General features: G+C 43.8%; 2 protein-coding genes across 2 annotated transcripts; both read right to left on the reverse strand.

Annotated features, from left to right (window-relative positions):
* Positions 1–631: 631 nt before the first annotated feature.
* LOC121575712 lies at positions 632–3,688 on the reverse strand. Its single transcript, XM_045212361.1, has 3 exons — positions 2,930–3,688; positions 2,721–2,786; positions 632–1,792 (listed from the first exon to the last, which is right to left on the reverse strand). Exons 1-3 carry the CDS (start codon positions 3,258–3,260, stop codon positions 1,530–1,532), a joined length of 660 nt encoding a protein of 219 aa, XP_045068296.1. The 5' UTR covers positions 3,261–3,688; the 3' UTR covers positions 632–1,529.
* LOC123480978 lies at positions 2,969–18,881 on the reverse strand. The gene is made up of 2 exons (XM_045212360.1): positions 18,692–18,881; positions 2,969–8,483 (listed from the first exon to the last, which is right to left on the reverse strand). Exon 2 carries the CDS (start codon positions 8,385–8,387, stop codon positions 3,705–3,707), a length of 4,683 nt encoding a protein of 1,560 aa, XP_045068295.1. The 5' UTR covers positions 8,388–8,483; positions 18,692–18,881; the 3' UTR covers positions 2,969–3,704.
* Between the last annotated feature and the right edge of the window lie 416 nt (positions 18,882–19,297).

The raw sequence follows: 19,297 nt of genomic DNA on the forward strand, positions 1-19,297 counted from the left end.
AATTGGCCCAGCGCCGTCCAGGCTAGGAGAGGGTTTGGCCGGCAGGGATGTCCTTATACCATCGCGCACTAGCGACTCCTGTGGCGGGCCGGGGCAGTGCACGCTGACTCGGTCGCCAGGTGTACGGTGTTTCCTCTGGCATATTGGTGCGGCTAGGATGGGTTGTGTTTCGGAGGACGCACGACTCTCGACCCTTGCCTCTCCCGTACGGGAGTCGTAGCGATGGGACAAGACTGCAACTACCAATTGGATACCACGAAATTGGGGAAGAAAATAAATAAAAAGTATCTCTCATGGATTGCTTGAATACTGGCTAGATTTGAACCCTTATTGCTTAACTATACATTCTCAACAGGCCTCCAGAAACAGAAAATATGACTGAAGATTCCCCTCTGTTATCTGTTCTTATCCATTCACCTATGTGAGTCTCAAGTCTCAACACATAGGAGGACCCAGAAGCCTTGCACAAGTGAGTGACTGAAATGAAAGGAACATTAAAATAGTACTTTGCTTCCCTCTGGTGGTGTAACTGTGTGTCTCAAATGTGGTCTGCCTGGTGGAGGGGGTAAATAATACTACAATTATCTTCATTGGATGCTGTGTAGTCTGAGAGGATAGGCAACAACAAAAATGTATTTTCTGTATTTATGTTAGTTCAGTGCCGTAACAATACAGTAAAAAGAGGTAAAACATAATACAGCATCAAAACTGACAAAAACTGACAGATATTAAAAACTAAACTTGGCATTTCGAACAATTTTTAAGACGTAGTACAAGTAAGTACATACATTCCTCAATACCCAGAACATCAGCAGTATCAGTTGAATTTAACTACAAACAACATCTATGGCCACAGATAACTATAAACATAGTGACATAATGGCTTTCAAACATAATTTGATGTTGGATATCCATGATATATTTACCCACTTTACCACCAGTGTTAATAAACACCTGTTACAATTGACACATTTTTTGTGTATGGGACAGCAGAATCTCATTAAACAATAAGTTCAGTCTGGTTTCTCCCCTTTAGCTTTAGTTCTGACTGCAATAGAAATAGACAATACAAATACTAGAAACAAACTAAATCCAATACCATCACTATGATGATTCAATCACTATGATGCCCTAACAATGTAGGCAAACAATACTATAGGAATACAGGTAACCAAACACCAATCACCGTTAGATGTCAAGAGTTACAATAACACATATACATAGTATATAAAACACACTTCTGACTGTTTCAACCACAGCTAACCGAACCTATTATAGAGAAATGTATTAATTCAAAACCAGATAAAAACATGTAGAAAAGTAAACTGCATAATGTAGCCTAAATATGGCTTTATAGGCACTGTCTGTAGTGTTTCAAGTTTTTAAAAAGAACAGCATATGCACAATGTCAGGTATGAGGTAAAAGTATTGTCTTTGCCAGTTCCCATCAATTACTGTTGTCTGGTGTATCCTGTCAGGGCCGACTGATTGGCTTACGAATCACGTCTGTCTCCTGACCACCGCTTGTTTCATTCGTTCATGGGCGAGCTATGGTGCCTGGCTGTTGGCTCAACTCTTCTCAATAGGCTGGAGGATGAATAGTGACCCCGAGGAGGGCTTACATTCTGAGAGGAACCTGAATGGTGACTTGCATTCTGAGAGGAACCTGGATGGTTACTGTGAGGGGGGCTTGCATTCTGAGAGGAACTTGGATGGTTACTGTGAGGGGGGCTTGCATTCTGAGAGGAACCTGGATGGTTACTGTGAGGGGAGCTTGCATTCGGAGAGGAACCTAAGAGGCAAACAAACATAAGCAAGCAGGTGAGAAATATTTACATTAGCACTGTAGGAAATAGCCGTCCCCCAGTTACTGGCTTTCCAAGTGGAGATGAATGATCAGTAAGGTGACTTTTCAGTTCAGAAGTCTATTTATTCACCGTACACAGGATCCTAGGAACACTGCCTCAGAATATACTCAGAGCATGGCTAGAACATGTTCCAACCCAGTCAAAACAAGTCGCACTTATATAGGTTTCAGTTACCTAACAACAAGTTGGTTATCATCGATAAGGTCCAAAATGTCACTTTCTGACATCTTCTACCATGGGCAAATAGGTATGGGAAGGTTTGTTCAAATCAAAAGTGGTGTGGTCAAAAAGTGAATGAAATCAAATGGAGTGACCCTTATCAAATTCATATGGTAATGCATTGAGTCACATCCTGTGAGAGTTGGGAAATACACCTGTCTGCCCACCAGTATTCTGTGTCACCCCTCTCACTTTGACTCCCAACTTTACTTAGGTCATATTGACCCAGGCTCACAGGCCTGTGTACAATAGCATGATACATTTGCATTCACTACTCAGCTCCTATAAATAACATAATACCCTTTCATTTAGATCAGGCTCTCCCTGGATGCACATTTTGGTTTTTGCTTGAGCACTACACAGCTGATTCAAACAAACAACTCATCATCAAGCTTTGGTTATTTGAATCAGATGTGTAGTGCAAGGGCAAAAACCAAAACGTGCACCCGGGGGGCCCAGGACCGACTTTGGGAAACCCTGATCTAGATGATTCCAATCAGAACCCAACATCAAACTGTCTACGTCTGACATTTTTCTAAAATACATATACAACTTTGTTTGAAATACTGGGAAATCATTAACGCAATTGTAAAAGTAGCCTACCATGTGAGGCTAGCATAGCCTGCGACTTACCTTCAATTTCATTTGGCCACTTCTTCTGCTTCTCTGACCACTTGTAACCAACTCCAGTTTTTTTTGCTGTAACCAGAAGAACTTGTCAATGACTGGAAATCGAATAAAATTTAACTAAATATTGACCTGTAGTGTGTTATTCTGTGTGTTCGTTTTTCATGCCAATGCTAGCTATACATATTACACAAAAACTTTGAGGGAATACATACCATATTCGTTTGACAGTGGCTTGTGATTGGTGTCCTTACCCGAGTGTCTGGAGTCTTTCGGAGGTTCACGATGGAGACACTTCATCCAATGGTTTGCCTGAACAATGCTCTTCTTCATCAAAATGGCAGCAGGCTCATGTATTTCACGTTTCCTTTTGAAGCTCTTTTCACATGCACCGCTTGGTCCAGGCTTCAGCTCCCCTATATCTTGCCGCTTCTCTTCCCTAACAGGGTGCTGTTCCTTCGTGTTCTGGCAATTCACAGGAGCATCTTCCTCTTCCTCGTTAGAATGCTGTGCATCTTCAGGATCCGTGTAAGACCTGTTGAACATGACGTCATTTTCATATTCACGGGGCTTGAAGTAGTGCACCGTCCTTGGATTCAAAGCGAAGCTGATGTTCCGCTTGGGTTTTGGCGAAGCATCGACACATTTTAGAATGGGTCGGATGATCCTGGTCTCCGAGCTGGACCTGGGACTGGCCTGTGGACCTTCCACTTCCTCTGGAGGACACCCTGATCGTCTGCGAGTCCGGGGGGTTGGAGTCGGGACAAAGCTGCTCTCCCAATCAGAGAACACATGCTGCCTCGCAGAGACTTTTGCCCCAAAATGTCCATTGTCATATGGCGGCGATACCCTGGCCGGATTAGGGCATGCATGACTACCTGGACTATTACCATGGGGACTGGCAGGCTTGATAAAAGGTTTCGGCTTGTGTGCCACCTTTGCAGGGTTGTTCAGTGTTTGTGATTCAGGTGAAGCACTGGGAGATGTCTCTTATCTGTTCTCTCCCTCATTCCCATCCTTTGAAACCTCTGGAGTCCTCGGAAGCTTGGGAATCCTTGGCAGCTTTGGCTTGGGGGGCGGCGAGTCGTTCTCACACTCGCTTTTTGAAAACCTTCCTTTCTCATTACTATTCAACACCTTCGGAATCTTTGTCAACTTCTGTTGGGATGTCAAGTCGCTCTCTGCCTTACGTTTTAGTTTCATGGACGAGTCAGGATTCATAGAAAACTTTACCCCTAAACCCCCAGGGTATCCTCTATCCTCCACCCTCTTCTGCCTTGGTGGGGAAACTTCCTCTCTCTTCTGCCTTGGTGGGGAACCTTCCTCTCTCTTCCGGCTTGGTGGAGAACCTTTCCTGACAAGATGTTTGGATGAGGACAGCTTTTCCAATCTGACTTTTAGGCATTTAATTTCTTGCTTGTGTTTGACGCCGTTCCTCTGCCTCTCTTTGACAACAGGAGACACTGACTTTGCAGGGGAGCGGTGTCTGATAGTTTTGTTCGGGGATTTAGTTTTTGGCTGTTCCATTGGCATTTTGGGGACTTCCTCAGTAACGTTAATGCAGAGTTTGAGAGGAACAGTGGTAGTTGAGGACCCCTGCACATGGGGGGTTTTCACCCCAGGGCACGGCGGTGCGTTTCCACTGCCGCTGTCCCTCTCTCTTTCCACCAACTGGTACTGCAACTCTTTGGAGTCACCAGAGTTCCTGCCTTCAGTTTCAGTTGAATTTCTCCTCTTCTGTGACATTTTGTCCCTAGATTGACAGCCCTCACCCACTTTTTCAATTGAAGGTCTCCTCTTCTTATCCCTACTTTGATTGTCCTCGCTCTCTTTCTCAGTTGATGATCCCCTCTTCTTGTCTTTGCAATGATTTTCATCACTCTTAGTCGAATGTCTACTCTTGTTTGACGCATGTGGCTTCTTGTTCCTGCGTTGATTATTCACAGTTGCCTTCACCCCAGAGCTCTTAGGGGGTTGGGATGGTGACCGTCTCCTCTCTGCTCTCCCATGGCTTTTCTTGAGCTTTTGTCTATCAGATGACTTTGGATGGAGGGTATTCTCCTTTTCCATATACATATATATATTTTTCTTTGAATTACAGGTTTTGTATTGGGTGAAAAAGTCTGCAACTTTGTCATACTTATCTACAGGTGAACCACAGTCCTCTATAGGTGAACACCAGTTGTCTGCTATGATGTTAGCTCTTAACTTAGAAGGGGTTTCAACCTTGGGAAGTGGTGATGTACTCATCCTACAGTCTTGGTCCTTCTCTTGCCATCTTTCCCTATCCTCAGAACTAGGACTGACTTTGCTTTGGGTAGTATGTTCTTGGGCTGACTCACATGGTTCTTTGGCATCAGTTTCAGGCTCCGTCCTTTTAACATTAGAAGCATGAGCCTCAATCTGAGCATGTTGTTCATTAGGGTTCTCTTCTGTCTCCTGATCTGAATCCTCACTAGTTTCTGACCAGAAAAAAAAGTCTGTGATCGGTACGACGTTTGTACATTGCTGCATTTCTCCCTCTGTTTTAATGTCACTGAATTGATTGTCATCACCCTCTTCTTCAGTTGATTGCATCTGCTTCTTGTCCCTGCATTGATTGTCCACAGTCGCCTTCCCCCCAGAGTCTGTTTCAGCAAGCAGTCTCACAGCATCCTCTGATGTGAGGACGGTCAAAATCATTGGAGAAAGGGGTTCTGTCTCGGAGTCTGCGTCTGTTGGGGGGTCTGCGTCCATCATGAGGGCTTTGTTAGTTGCGAGGTCTGAGTCGGTTGCTTCTGTCTCCTGATCTGAATTGTCGCTTGTATCTGACAGGGTAAAGCAGTGAGCGATTGTTATGCATCTTGTACCTTGCTGCAATCCTTTCTCTCTCTGACAACTGGAGCATAGGCCACTTTCAAACCCATTGTCAGTTTCAATAATACAAGGACAGTAGCAAGACTTATCTAAGCTGCCACTTACTATATTCTCTAGTTGCTTTGTCTGTGTCTTATCTTTGTTTTCAGAGCATGGTTCAGGGGACCCGAGTTGGAGGTCAGAGCCATTTTCGATCTGGCAAAACAGTCTCATGGCATCCTCAGATGTCAGGATGGTCAAATTCATTGGGGAAAGGAGGTCTGTGTCCAAGTCTGTTGTGAGGTCTGTGTCTGTTGCCTCTGTTTCAGCAAGCAGTCTCACAGCATTCTCTGATGTGAGGACAGTCAAAATCATTGGAGAAAGGGGGTCTGTCTCTGAGTCTGTGTTTGTTGCGAGGTCTGAGTCTGTTGCTTCTGCTTCAACAGGTTGTCGTGCAGGCAAGTCTACAGTCTCCATCTTACTGTCGAAGGTGTCATCCATTTTGACTCCCCCAACCACTTTGGAACTCTCCTCTGCTTTATCTGGTATGAAACACACAGACCAAGCTCTTCCAGATTCTTTGTCAATGTCATACGGCTTCTCATTGACATTTAAACATGATGACCTGTAACCTACTTGGGAAGAGCTGTCAACATGTGCTGGAATGGGAAAGTTCTCGATCACTTCCCCCAGTGTTATACCACTGACTGCAAAGAAAACCACTGCCTTCTCATCCTCTACGGCCCAGGCAGACACATCCTGCATGTTTTTCTCATCCATTTTATATTTTAAAGTTTCTACCAGGTAAGAGGTATCCCCGCCCCTATACCGCTCCAATATGGCCTCTAGAAAACCATCCTTTGACTCTGTGATTGTTGCTGCACTCTCCAGATAAGTAACCAGTTGCTGAAGCGTACTTAACTTGAACTGAACTTCAGCAATTGTGGACAAATCAAGAGTTCTCTCATCTGCGCCATTAGCGCTAACGTCCACAATTGTCTGTGTACCACCTATGCGTACAATATCAGTTGCCTGAGGGTTGGTGTGGACAAACGGTGAAGGTGAAATCTTGTCAATCTGTGGATTGACCTGAAGGACCTCATCATTGTCCTCTCCAGTAGATGCCAGTGAACTTGTTGCAGATGCATCTACAGGCTTATCACACTCCATAACACTCTCAACTTGAACCATCTCATTTGGGACAGATAGAGAACTTGCATCATCTTTAGCTCTATCCCACAGGCTTTCCGCCTGTTGTTCGTTGATGGACCAGGCCTGTAAAATCTTAAATGGCACCTCATTGCCTGCATTCTCTGTCTCCATGGGCTCTGGGGACTGCTGTGGACTCATTGGAGGTACGATAGCCACAGGAGGCGGAGCGGTGGTGACTGCCGTCAGGGTCATATACCTGGGGGTGGACTTAATCTCCAGCCGTACAGTGGAGTCCTCAGCCCTAAACCTCTCAGGGGGCCTTGCCTGGTCGTCTTTGGTGTTTTGAAGTCGGTGCGTATTGCCTGCTTGTAAAACAGCCATCTTCTCTGTGCTGGATTGTTGGGACTGAGAGGGGTCTTGTGTAGAGTTGTTCCCATTTACGGGTCCATTTTTAGATCTTAAAACACTCTGGAGCCAGTCCTGTATTTCATTGAGTGAGATCTTATGATTATGAGGTGGTTTGTCCTGAGGTGTCTCAGTGAGAGGTTTGGGAGAAGGAGAGGGAGCATGTTGCTGTTCAGGGGTGGAAGAGGTCTGGGTGTGAGAAACCAGAGCAGCATTGACAGAAAGATTATTGGTTTGTTGTGTTATGGCTTGGGAAGGAACACTAGGTCCTAGTATACCATGGGTGTCTGCATTTGTTACCTGGGCTGCTTTTAGGTCAACAACACCAGATTCTCTACCTCCCGTGGAAGGGAGATCCATAGAAACACACTGCTGTGTAGTCGAAGTGAAGGCCTGCACAAGTGATATAGAATCTCTCACAGGACCCGCTGTTCGTCCTGATGTTGTTTCACTGTGTTCGTTGTTGACCACAGGAACAGTTGGAGTGATGTTGGCTTTCTGAATGTCTGGAGAACTGTTGGTCGTAGTTTGAGAAGGGTTGACATGCTTAGCCTGGAAGTCCAGCCTGGGAGACCTGCTGGAATGGGCCCTAGAACGTCCACTAGACCCACCCCTCGAACATCCACTAGAGCCACCCCTAGAATGACTACTAGAACCACCCCTAGAACATCCTCTTGAGCATTCATTAGAATGTCCCCTTGAATGTTCATTAAAATGACCTCTAGCATGTCCATTGGAATGGGTGGAATTGAACATCTGCCATTTGCCTACCAAGTAATGGAGATTGTTATGATTCACTGTCCGACCAACCATATAATTGCAGTTAGCGTTATGGTGAAGGGAAATATCCTCATGCCCTCTTTCGACAATGAGTGGGGGCAAAAACTCATAGCTGGGGAAGTGGGGTTCATGCTTAGCCCATGTTTCTGTACATTCTCCACTGCGGTGTAAGGTTACATTAGGGGATGCCTGGCATCTCAAGGGTCCATAGAGATTGGGCCAATCCCCTATGTTCTGACTCTGAGCCATTCTGTGACGGCCCTGATGATACAGAGGAGGTGACTGGGTATTTTGTGCCCCATGTCCACGGAAGTCCATTTGAGAGTTTTGTCTATGGGAGTTGTAGTGAGCCCACATGGAAGCTTCTTCCTCATGGTTCAGCCACTGGCATTCCCTTTCCCAGTGGGTGAGGTACTGTCTTTCACCAGCAGGTGGAGCACTTTCCCAGTGAGCCATATTATGGCGGCTGCATCCGTCACCATCGCTCCAAGTGTTATCCATGTTGTGTCAGCTCTATCTGACCCAGCACATTGAGCTGGGCAGCATTTCAAGCATATGGGGCACCATCCTCAATAGTTGAATTGTGAGAGGTCAATTCTGGAGAAAAAAAAGAGAGAAACAGTTGTGAAAACTATGCAATGGTTATCCATCAACCAAGTTATAGATTTTTCTAACATACACTGCAACTCTGAAACATGTTTAGGACATGTGACTGCCAGTTCAGACATTATGGGTTTAAAGTTAGAGAGCCGCGCACAAGTCACAGTCAACTAACACCATCAACATAGTACACACCCATACAAGAGGAGCCTGTGCCCCACAAATACTAGTCTGGGCAGGAGGAGAGTTCCACCTCAGGTCAGGTTGACTCTCCAGAGGAATCAGGGAGGGTGTTGGACCCTCCACATCTGTTTGGTGTATAATATGGCATTGTTGATATCCAAGGCCCTTTCTCAGGATTTAACCAAGGTAACTTGTCTCAGGCTAATCATTATTATGACAACTGACCACACAACAATTGTCTCCAGCCTTGAAGTGATGCAGAGACACAACCTTGAAGTGAATTAATCACAATGGTTCAACTGTTAACATAACAATGGAGCCTATTCATTACTAGTGTCACGATCGTCGAACACAGTGGACCAATGCGCAGCGTGATATGCGAACATACTTTTTTATTTAGAGTACCACAACAAAACGATACGTGAAGTCCTTAGTAACAGACACAAACCATACACGGAACAAGATCCCACAACACACTGTGTGAAACAGGCTGCCTAAATATGGTTCCCAATCAGAGACAACAAGCAACAGCTGATACTCGTTGCCTCTGATTGAGAACCACCCCGGCCAACACAGAAACACATGAGCTAGATAATCAGCCTAGAACCCAAAACACATAGAAACAACACACCCTGGCTCAACATAACGGAGTCCCAGAGCCAGGGCGTGACAACTAGCTATGTAGACAACTTCCCTAGAGTCACACCAGGTTTTAAGCTATTGGCCCGTCTCAGGTTGGACTAGAGTGTTATACTACAATCAGGATCAATTAAGCCAGCTAACTTTAATAAGCAACCAGATACAACTATTGATTTTCTGGTTCATTCAAAAAAGCAAAACTTAGATGAGTGTTTTGTTTGTTGAATCTATTAGACCATGCCAATTTCAAGAGTAATTCCTAAGAATGCAGTAAAATGTCAAACAAGTACACAAAGTAATTTATTGTATTTTTCTAATTAAAATAATGTCGTAATGAATCCAATTAACAACCCAAATAGCACTGTAACAGTAGTCTAAATGCAATCTTTATGTATATACAGTTGAAGTCGGAAGTTTACATACACTTAGGTTGGAGTCATTAAAACTCGTTTTTCAACCACTCCACAAATGTCTTGTTAACAAACTATAGTTTTGGCAAGTCGGTTAGAGCATCTACTTTGTGCATGACACAAGTAATTTTTCCAACAATTGTTTACAGACAGATTATTTCACTTATAATTCACTGTATCACAATTCCAGTGGGTCAGAAGTTTACATACACGAAGTTCACTGTGCCTTTAAACAGCTTGGAAAATTCCAGAAAATGATGTCATGGCTTTAGAAGCTTCTGATAGGCTAATTGATGTCATTTGAGTCAATTGGAGCTGTACCTGTGGATGTATTTCAAGGCCTACCTTCAAACTCAGTGCCTCTTTGCTTGACATCATGGGAAAATCAAAATAAATCAGCCAAGACTTCAGAAAAAAAATGGTAGACCTCCACAAGTCTGGTTCATCCTTGAGAGCAATTTCCAAACACCTGAAGGTACCACGTTCATCTGTGCAAACAATAGTACGCAAGTATCAACACCATGGGACCACGCAGCCGTCATACCGCTCAGGAAGGAGACGTGTTCTGTCTCCTAGAGATGAACGTACTTTGGTGCGAGAAGTGCAATCAATCCCAGAACAACAGCAAAGGACCTTGTGAAGATGCTGGAGGAAACAGGTACAAAAGTATCTATATTCACAGTAAAACGAGTCCTATATCGACATAACCTGAAAGGCCGCTCAGCAAGGAAGAAGCCACTGCTCCAAAACCGCCATAAAATAGCCAGACTACGGTTTGCAACTGCACATGGGGACAAAGATCGTACTATTTGGAGAAATGTCCTCTGGTCTGATGAAACAAAAATAGAACTGTTTGGCCATAATGACCATTGTTATGTTTGGAGGAAAAAGGGGGTGCTTGCAAGCCGGAAAACACCATCCCAACCGTGAAGAACAGGGGTGGCAGCATCATGCTGTGAGGGTGCTTAGCTGCAGGTGGGACTGGTGCACTTCACATAATAGATGGCATCATGAGGAAGGAAAATTATGTGGATATATTGAAGCAACATCTCAAGACATCAGTCAGGAAGTTAAAGCTTGGTCACAAATGGGTCTTCCAAATGGACAATGACCCCAAGCATACTTCCAAAGTTGTGGCAAAATGGCTTAAGGACAACAAAGTCAAGGTATTGGAGTGGCCATCACAAAGCCCTGACCTCAATCCTATAGAAAATCTGTGGGCAGAACTGAAAAAGCGTGTGCGAGCAAGGAGGCCTACAAACCTGATTCAGTTACACCAGCTCTGTCAGGAGGAATGGGCCAAAATTCACCCAACTTATTGTGGGAAGCTTGTGGAAGGCTACCTGAAACATTTGACCCAAGTTAAACAATTTAAAGGAAATGCTACCAAACACTAATTGAGTGTATGTAAACTTCTGACCCACTGGGAATGTGATGAAAGACATAAAAGCTGAAATCAATCATTCTTTCTACAATTATTCTGACATTTCACATTCTTAAAATAAAGTGGTGATCCTAACTGACCTAAGACAGGGGATTTTTACTAGGATTAAAAGTCAAGAATTGTGAAAAAAATTGTTTAAATGTATTTGGATAAGGTGTATGTATGTAAACTTCCAACTTCAACTGTACACTGGATGAATTTACACAAGATATAATAAGAATTATATATTACAGTTATTGTTGGATTCTAGCTTAAAATATACTTAATCATGTTACCATATCTTATTGACTACTTTACATGTATGAGGAAGGTATAGGCTGGGGTCAATGAAGGATGGATAAGAACGTGGTGTATGGAAAGTTAATGAGTGAGACAAGGGGAGTGCAGAAAGTTTACATTCTGCCAAACATGTTATTGTTGAATATCAAGGCTCCTAAGGAGAGAGGCAAAAGAAATCAATCTGGTGCCCATCCATCAAGTTCGTTTGCCACAAATAAAATGATGTGAAATCATTTTATAGCTACCGTAGCTTTGATTGGACTGATCATGTCAACATCATACTTTCAAAATCTTCGCTAGCAAGCTAGAAAAGCAGTCATCATGAATCACGTAGAAAATCTACTGGCAAAACCTTTTCAATCATTGTCATATGAAAATAAATTATAAATAAAACGCATCGGTGCTCATCGGCCATTGGACATACACATTACACAGCAAGTTGGAAATCGCAAATTCAACAATGAGTGGTTTGGAAGGAATACGTGGCTAACTATAAGCGCTGCAAAGCAATCCCTATTTCACTTCCCCTGCATGCTATTCAGTGGAGAGGGTGTGTTGTCAAAGTCTGGGTTTAAGGGTCTCTTTTCCAAGCTTAAAAGGATCAACATTCACACGCAACACCATGGGCCAGAAAAGGTTGAATACATTGGCCATGCTGTCGAGCCAGCATGACTTCTGCCGCGTTCAAAACAACAGGAAACTCGGAACAGGGAAATCTCAGACTTCAGTGAGTTCAAGACAACTGGGAACTCTGAAAAAAACGATCTCAGACTGGGAAAATACGTTTTGAACGGTCATCCAACTCGGGAACTTGGGCCTCGACCTGAAGATCACTGACGTCATGATTATACTTTTTTTTACCCCCAGTTATCTTGAAAGCACCATAAATCCGGAGAATACCAGACTTTGATGACAAAGTTTCATGACAAATATTGCCCACAAGAAGGACCGCTGAGCCACCTTCCTGTTCAAGTGAGTCCAAAAAGGTATTGTATGCAGCTACATAAATTATGTAATATGCCAGGGAGATATGCAGGGGTGCAACTTTCACTGGGGACGGGTGGGGGGGACACATTCTGAAATTGCATTTTTGTCCCCCACCCCCCCAGTTTTATCATTGGAATGTGATATAAAACAAGGCAACGGTGTGCTTTAGGACCATGCGGACACCTCCGAGCCTTTGGGTAGGCTGTTTGGAGTGTTTATCTGACTGGATATACAAAATTATAATAATTATTACTATCTCCCCCCCTCTCCTAAAACCAAAGTTGCGCCCCTGGAGATATGTATACTGTAGCTTGTGTAGTAAGCTGTAGCCCATGTGCCTCACCCTAATAATTTGGTCCTTTTCCCACTCATAACTTGTTCTGACTTGGTTGTGAAATGTAAGAGCTTTTATTGTCTGCTTATATGCCCCCTTTATTTATCCTACGGTTCTGACTCGGTGTACAAGAAGAATACTGTAAGAACGGCTCATGTTGATTTCTGTACATTTCAAAAGTGCTGAACAAATAGTTATATTGACGTCTGTCTTAGCGCGCTCATTAAAGTCTTAAAAAAATTACGGATGGCCTCTTATCCGCTCATCGTTCCATAGTTTGTACATCTTAATTGTCAGTAGAAACCACATTTGTTTAAGCAAGTCAGCCATATCAGGCAGTAAATGAGGCTGAATGAACTGTTTCTCTGCCAGACAAGGCTCAGCTGATAGCCAGGTATAGCACTGGTAAGGATTCACTCCATTGTGCTGAAAAGAAAGCTCTGCTGTTGGGACAGCTTTAAGTAGGCCCTAACAGTTTGTGGGCACTGTTTGTCAACATTATAGTGCAATTAATGTATTGTTTAGTGTTGTGTCTTTGCTGTCTTGCATCAACAACAACAAAACGTTGTTTTCCCAACTGAGATTTACATGCTAAACTCGCCACTGACTATATAGCCTCAAAATATGCTTAAAACTATAATTTTGATATCATGGATGGTCAGTCCTTGCATCCCTCAGCTTTTTACAGAAACAGTGGCAGGGATTCACTTCGTTATGGTTTCCTCTGCTGATTGCTGCTTTAAGATGTGTTACAAAGTGACGAGCAAACACCTTGAAACGGTCCTCTATGTATTTACTTGGATATCTCCTGGAGAATGAATACCCATGCGTAAATCTGATGCTTTTTTTGCACAAAGAGAAAATACAATTCAACATAGATAGCATTGTTGTTCATGTCAACTGTTGCATCCTAAGATGCTGGGTTCTTTTACTGAAGACTCCGAAGCGAACTTATAATAACCAGAACTGATTTATTTCATGTTCTCCTTAACACATTCCAATCAACTACTCTCTACAATGTCTTCAGCCCAACTCTCCTATACATCATTGAACTTTTACCGCCCTTGCATCTCGTAATCCAATCACTTCCATGCAAGAACCGAAACCCCATTGTCATTTGTTAATTCAAATAACTCAACTCCTGCATACAAATCCCATTGGCTATTTGCAACCATTTAAAATCTAAACTCATTAACACATAATACATTTCTCAATAAACCACACTCCTCCCCGGAAATTCTCACTTCCTCTGAAAACATCATTGATGAACATCATGGGTTTTCCAAAACAGTTTTACACTTCTCAAGTCATATACACCTGTTTACAGATCCAATCGGTCCGGAGGCCTTCTGACCCTTTTTGGCCTCTCATGAGGCTCTGGACCCTCAGGCTCACGGCCTGGCACAATTTGTGTCTCTGTATTCGTTCCCCGTCACAGTCACAGTGTCCAAGTCCCAATCAGAGATGTTCCACTCTAACACATTCATTTCTTCTCTTTCATTATGTTGCATCATCATTTGATCCACATGCTTCTTACAGTTTCCCCTCTGTCTACACCAAGTAGGTTACAGGACCAAGTACCCTTTTCACAACCCCGGGTACCCATTTCTCTTTCTCTCCTCCCCGGTAATCTCGGACAAGTACTGTTTGTTCCGATTGAAAAAAACGAAGACTCTTGCCCACCCCTTGTCCTGTATCTTGGACTGCATGTCAGCTGAAAAGCTGGGTTTAACCAGTGATAACCTTGTTCTAACCGGTCTTTTTAGGAACAACTCTGCTGGAGTTTTTCCAGTTGTGGCATGTGGCGTATTCCTGTAGGCAAACAGAAAGTTGTCCACACTATGCTGTACAGACCGTCCTGATGACTTGTCCTTCTCTAGAGCCTGTTTTAGATTCTGTACAAGTTGCTGTGCTGTGCCATTTGAAGCTGCATGATACGGAGCCGACTTGATGTGTTTCACCCCATTCAACTGGAAGAATGACTCCATCTCTTTTGACACCAGCTGCGGCCCATTGTCTGAAACACACTCCTCAACTAACCCGTAGGCTGCGAACATTCCCCGGAGTGTCTCTACCGTGGCTGTAGCTGAAGTATTACTCATACACTTTACTTCTGGCCAGCGTGAGTATGCATCCGTAACTACTGGATGTAGTCTATCACAGTGCCATCCGTTTTGTCACCAAAGCCCCATATACTACCCACCACTGTGACCTGTACGCTCTTGTTGGCTGGTCCTCACTACATATTCGTTGCCAAACCCATTGGCTCCAGGTCATCTATAAATCACTGCTAGGCAAATCCCCGCCTTATCTTAGCTCATTGGTCACCATAGCAACACCCACCCGTAGTATGCGCTCCAGCAGGTATATCTCACTGGTCATCCCCAAAGCCAACACCTCCTTTGGCCGCCATTCCTTCCAGTTCTCTGCTGCCAATGACTGGAACGAACTGCAAAAATCTCTGAAGCTGGAGACTCTTATCTCCCTCAATAACTTTAAGCATCAGTTGTCAGAGCACCTTACCGATCACTGCACCTGTACACAGCCCATCTGAAATTGGCCCACCCAACTACCTCATCCCCATATTGTTATTTATTTTGCTCATTTGCACCCCAGTATCTCTATTTGCACATCATCTCTTGCACATCTATCATTCCTGTGTTAATACTAAATTGTAATTATTTTGCACTATGGCCTATTTATTGCCTTACCTCCATAACTTGCTATATTTGCACACACTGTATATATATTTTCTGTTGTATTTTTTACTTTGTTTTGTTTACCCCATATGTAACTCTGTGTTGTTGTTTTTAATCGCACTGCTTTGCTTTATCTTGGCCAGGTCTCAGTTGTAAATGAGAACTTGTTCTCAACTGGCCTACCTGGTTAAATAAAGGTGGGGAAAAAAAGAAAAGAAAAAAGACCTGGTGCTTTCCCTTTTGAGCAAAAATCGATATGGATGCCCTGCCAGGGCCTCTCAGGCCATTTCCAAGGATGCACTGGTGCAAGATTAGGCATATGTCTAGTAGACTGACACACCTGGCTTCTCCTTACCATGTCTTCTATGTCTGAGTCTAACCTGGGACACCAAAAGTGGCTCCTTGCAAGAGCTTTCATTTTTACCATGCCCCAGTGGTTTTCATGTAGCTCCTTCAGTAGGTTCCTCTGTAGAGTAGCCGGCACCACCACTCTCATACCCCATAACACACAATCACTTTCTACAGTGAGCTCATCCCTTCTCACCCAACAAGGCTTTAGTTCAGGATCAGTAACATGGTTAGGCCACCCTGTAAGTGTGAAGTGCTTCACTTTAGCCAAACCCTTGTCCTTGGTAGTTTCCCTGGCTATGTCCTTAGCTAAAATGGGAAGTACATCTAAAAATGACACTAGAATTTTGGCTTTAACTCCCTTTACCACACTAAACACCTCAGCATATTTAAACACCTCAGCATATTTATCGCACAGCTGTGCAACTGGGTCTGACACATGGTTCACTCTTGACCAATCTAAATTTTAGGTGCTGAATCCAATTTCTCCCCATTAGTGTAGGACCCTTGCCTTTTGACACTAATAGGGGTAGTGGTAACACCTGAGCATCACATTTCACTTTAACCTCCAGCTTTCCCAATAACTGAATAGGCTGAGCTGAATAAGTTCTCAAAACCACATCACATGGTTGCAGTTTATGCTTCTTAAATCTGCTGTTGTACAGCTTCTCTGAGATAATAGACATGGCAGCCCCAATATCTACCTCCATCTTTATCTTTTCCCCGTTACATCTCACCATGACCATATACGGTTTCACATACTCACGATCACTACACACAGTACAAAGCCCCAAGTCCTTTTCTGACTGGTGATTTCCGACTGTGCTGGACCCTGCAGGCAATAGCAGTTCTGCCTCCTCAACTTGATCTGTCGTCAAGTAGCATGTCCCCTTCCCTGGATTAGAGTGCGCTGTTTGAGAGCGTTGCTTGAAAAACGTGCTGTTCCCCGCAGATACTCTTCCCCTGCATGCCCTTTCAAGATGTTCAGTCTTCTGGCACGCTCTGCACTGGAACTCCTTGTAGCGGCAAGTCTGCTGTGAATGTCCTGTCCCCAAAGAGTGAAAACAGGGCTTTGACGTCTCCCCCCTCTGGTCTGATATCCACTGTTTCTCCCTGGAGGATCCGGGTCGATGCCCCTCCCGTTTTGTGGTCAACTGATCGGTTCTCAGCTGAGACGGTGTCTGCTGGAATTTCTGCATACTCTGGGCTGTGCCCTCAAAATTGTTGACAATGTCCAATACTTTTTCCCATGTTAAATTCTCCCCGTATGCTGCGCTTAACATCTTGCCCCGCAGCACCTTACTGTCAACTCCATAAACTAGCTGGTCCCTCAGCTGCTCCTCTAGTGCAGCCCCAAACTCACATGTAGCCAGTGTCTGCTAAATGACATAAATGTAAATGTTGCCAACTCCTCAGTAAGGAAAGTAGCTATTGGCTGTCCTAAAAGTCACTAAATGACGCCATCACCCAATTTACATAATTGGCCATGTGCATGTAATTGTGATGGATGCTGTAGGAGAGAGGAATAATGTCTTGGGAGAGACAAAAAAGTGAGTAAAAAACACCCTACATTTACATCCCGCCCTGAATGTAAACCAGGGCGGGATCAGCCAGCGGCGGCTTCCCGCATGCGCGATTCATTTGCAGTATGGACACGGAGGGGTGAACATCTCCTGCTCTGACTGCAGCTGGGATGGACTGCTGCGCGAAGACTGTGCCGCATGTGAGTGCTTTGGGACGGGGCCCACGGCAGCACCCGCTGCTCGTTGAGAAGAGTAAGAACGATACGTGCTTTCAAGTCAGAGTCTCCAAAAGTCTCCAATAACACCATAAAAAGTCGCTAGTCGCTTTTTTGAAAATGTGTCGCTAGAGGGGTCTGAACACTCGCTAAATTGGCAACACTGCATGTACCCGCCAGTCTCTTTAGCGATGCTATATACTCAGCTAGTCTCTCCCGCAAACTGTTTCCTATTCTGAAAAACATACCTCTTGCTCAACACGTTCCGTTTTGGCGCTTAAAGTCTCTCAGAGCTGAAATTAGTTCCTGGAAGCTAGCCTCTCCCGGCTTCTTCGGCGCTACCAAATCTTTCAGCAGCATAAACGTCTTTAAACCCACGACTGATAGAAACACCGCTCTTCTTCGGTCGTCAGTTATCTCGCTCCTCATATATGCCGAAGCTCTCGTTAGCCTCCTGGAAACACAAACCGGTCTCACTACTGAAGAGTGCCATGGCTCTCCTTAGTTTTCTTCCCAGCTGACCAGCTAATCTACTAGTACTAGCTAACCGTTCCCTCGGTTGGTCATCAGCAGTCTGAGGGTTTTGCCTCACAATTCCGTTATCCTCGTCGCCAGTTGTTGCATCCTAAGATGCTGGGTTCTTTTACTGAAGACTCCGAAGCGAACTTATAAATGACCAGAACTGATTTATTTCATGTTCTCCTTAACACATTCCAATCAACTACTCTCTACAATGTCTTCAGCCCAACTCTCCTATACGTCATTGAACTTTTACCGCCCTTGCATTACAATTACATTTTAGTCATTTAGCTGACGCTCTTATCCAGAGCGACTTACAGTTAGTGAGTGCATACATTTTCATACTGGCCCCCCGTGGGAAACGAACCCACAACACTGGCGTTGCAAGCGCCATGCTCTACCAACTGAGCTACAGGGGACTTGCATATCGTAATCCAATCACTTCCATGCAAGAACAGAAACCCCATTGTCATTTGTTAATTCAAATAACTAAACTCCTGCATACAAATCCCATTGGCTATTTGCAACCATTTAAAATCTAAACTCATTAACACATAATACATTTCTCAATACACCACATCAACCATTGGATTTTCCTAAGAGAATATAGACCTAGGATACTTACAGAAAGCCTGCGCTGCTCCTCTCTCTTTCACATGCGGCAGATCAGCGGTAAACATCAATATCTCTAACCGAGATCTAGCGATCAATAACTCGCACTCTTCTTCTTTTATCGGCATCCAACGTTATAGTGCATTACTGCCAAAAACACTCCTCTCTTCTGTTAGAACTTCTTCAAATGTATCTCTGGTGAGAGCGCGTGGCTGGTACTAGTAGATTCATGTTCCACACCCCCAGAGTTTTCTCTGCTCCTTCTCAACTGATTGGCAGTATTCTCTAACCATTATTTTATTGAAGCAAATGACAAAAAACATAAAGCCAATTTTACAAGACAAATTAATGAACAGAAATACGTTATAATTTCTCTGCGGTTTTAGGTTTTGTTCTTGCTATAATTTGACCTTTGAGCATGCTCAAACAAATAACCAGTTGTTTCGTTGTGATTTATTACTAAACTAATGCTTAGTGATATTGAAGTAATGGCTGGCTATCTATAGATCGAAAACGTGACCTTTTCTTGACTGCAGCTATTTAGAAAGCATATTCAGTGGTGAAATTCCAACCATTGCTAAAAACATGTTGAGTCTGTGGTAGAAATATTTGACTCAAA

The sequence above is a fragment of the Coregonus clupeaformis genome, unplaced genomic scaffold (assembly GCF_020615455.1).
Source record: "Coregonus clupeaformis isolate EN_2021a unplaced genomic scaffold, ASM2061545v1 scaf0009, whole genome shotgun sequence".
Lineage (NCBI taxonomy): Eukaryota > Metazoa > Chordata > Actinopteri > Salmoniformes > Salmonidae > Coregonus > Coregonus clupeaformis.

What these genes read in the sequence shown, in the direction of transcription:
- LOC121575712 (XM_045212361.1), bottom strand. Translation starts at nt 3,260, where the DNA reads ATGTTCAACAGGTCTTACACGGATCCTGAAGATGCACAGCATTCTAAC. An exon ending in GCCACTGTCAAACGAATATG is followed by an intron (nt 2,787 to 2,929) that starts GTATGTATTCCC and finishes TTCTGGTTACAG; the next exon opens with CAAAAAAAACTGGAGTTGGT. An exon ending in GTGGCCAAATGAAATTGAAG is followed by an intron (nt 1,793 to 2,720) that starts GTAAGTCGCAGG and finishes TTTGCCTCTTAG; the next exon opens with GTTCCTCTCCGAATGCAAGC.
- LOC123480978 (XM_045212360.1), bottom strand. Translation starts at nt 8,387, where the DNA reads ATGGATAACACTTGGAGCGATGGTGACGGATGCAGCCGCCATAATATG.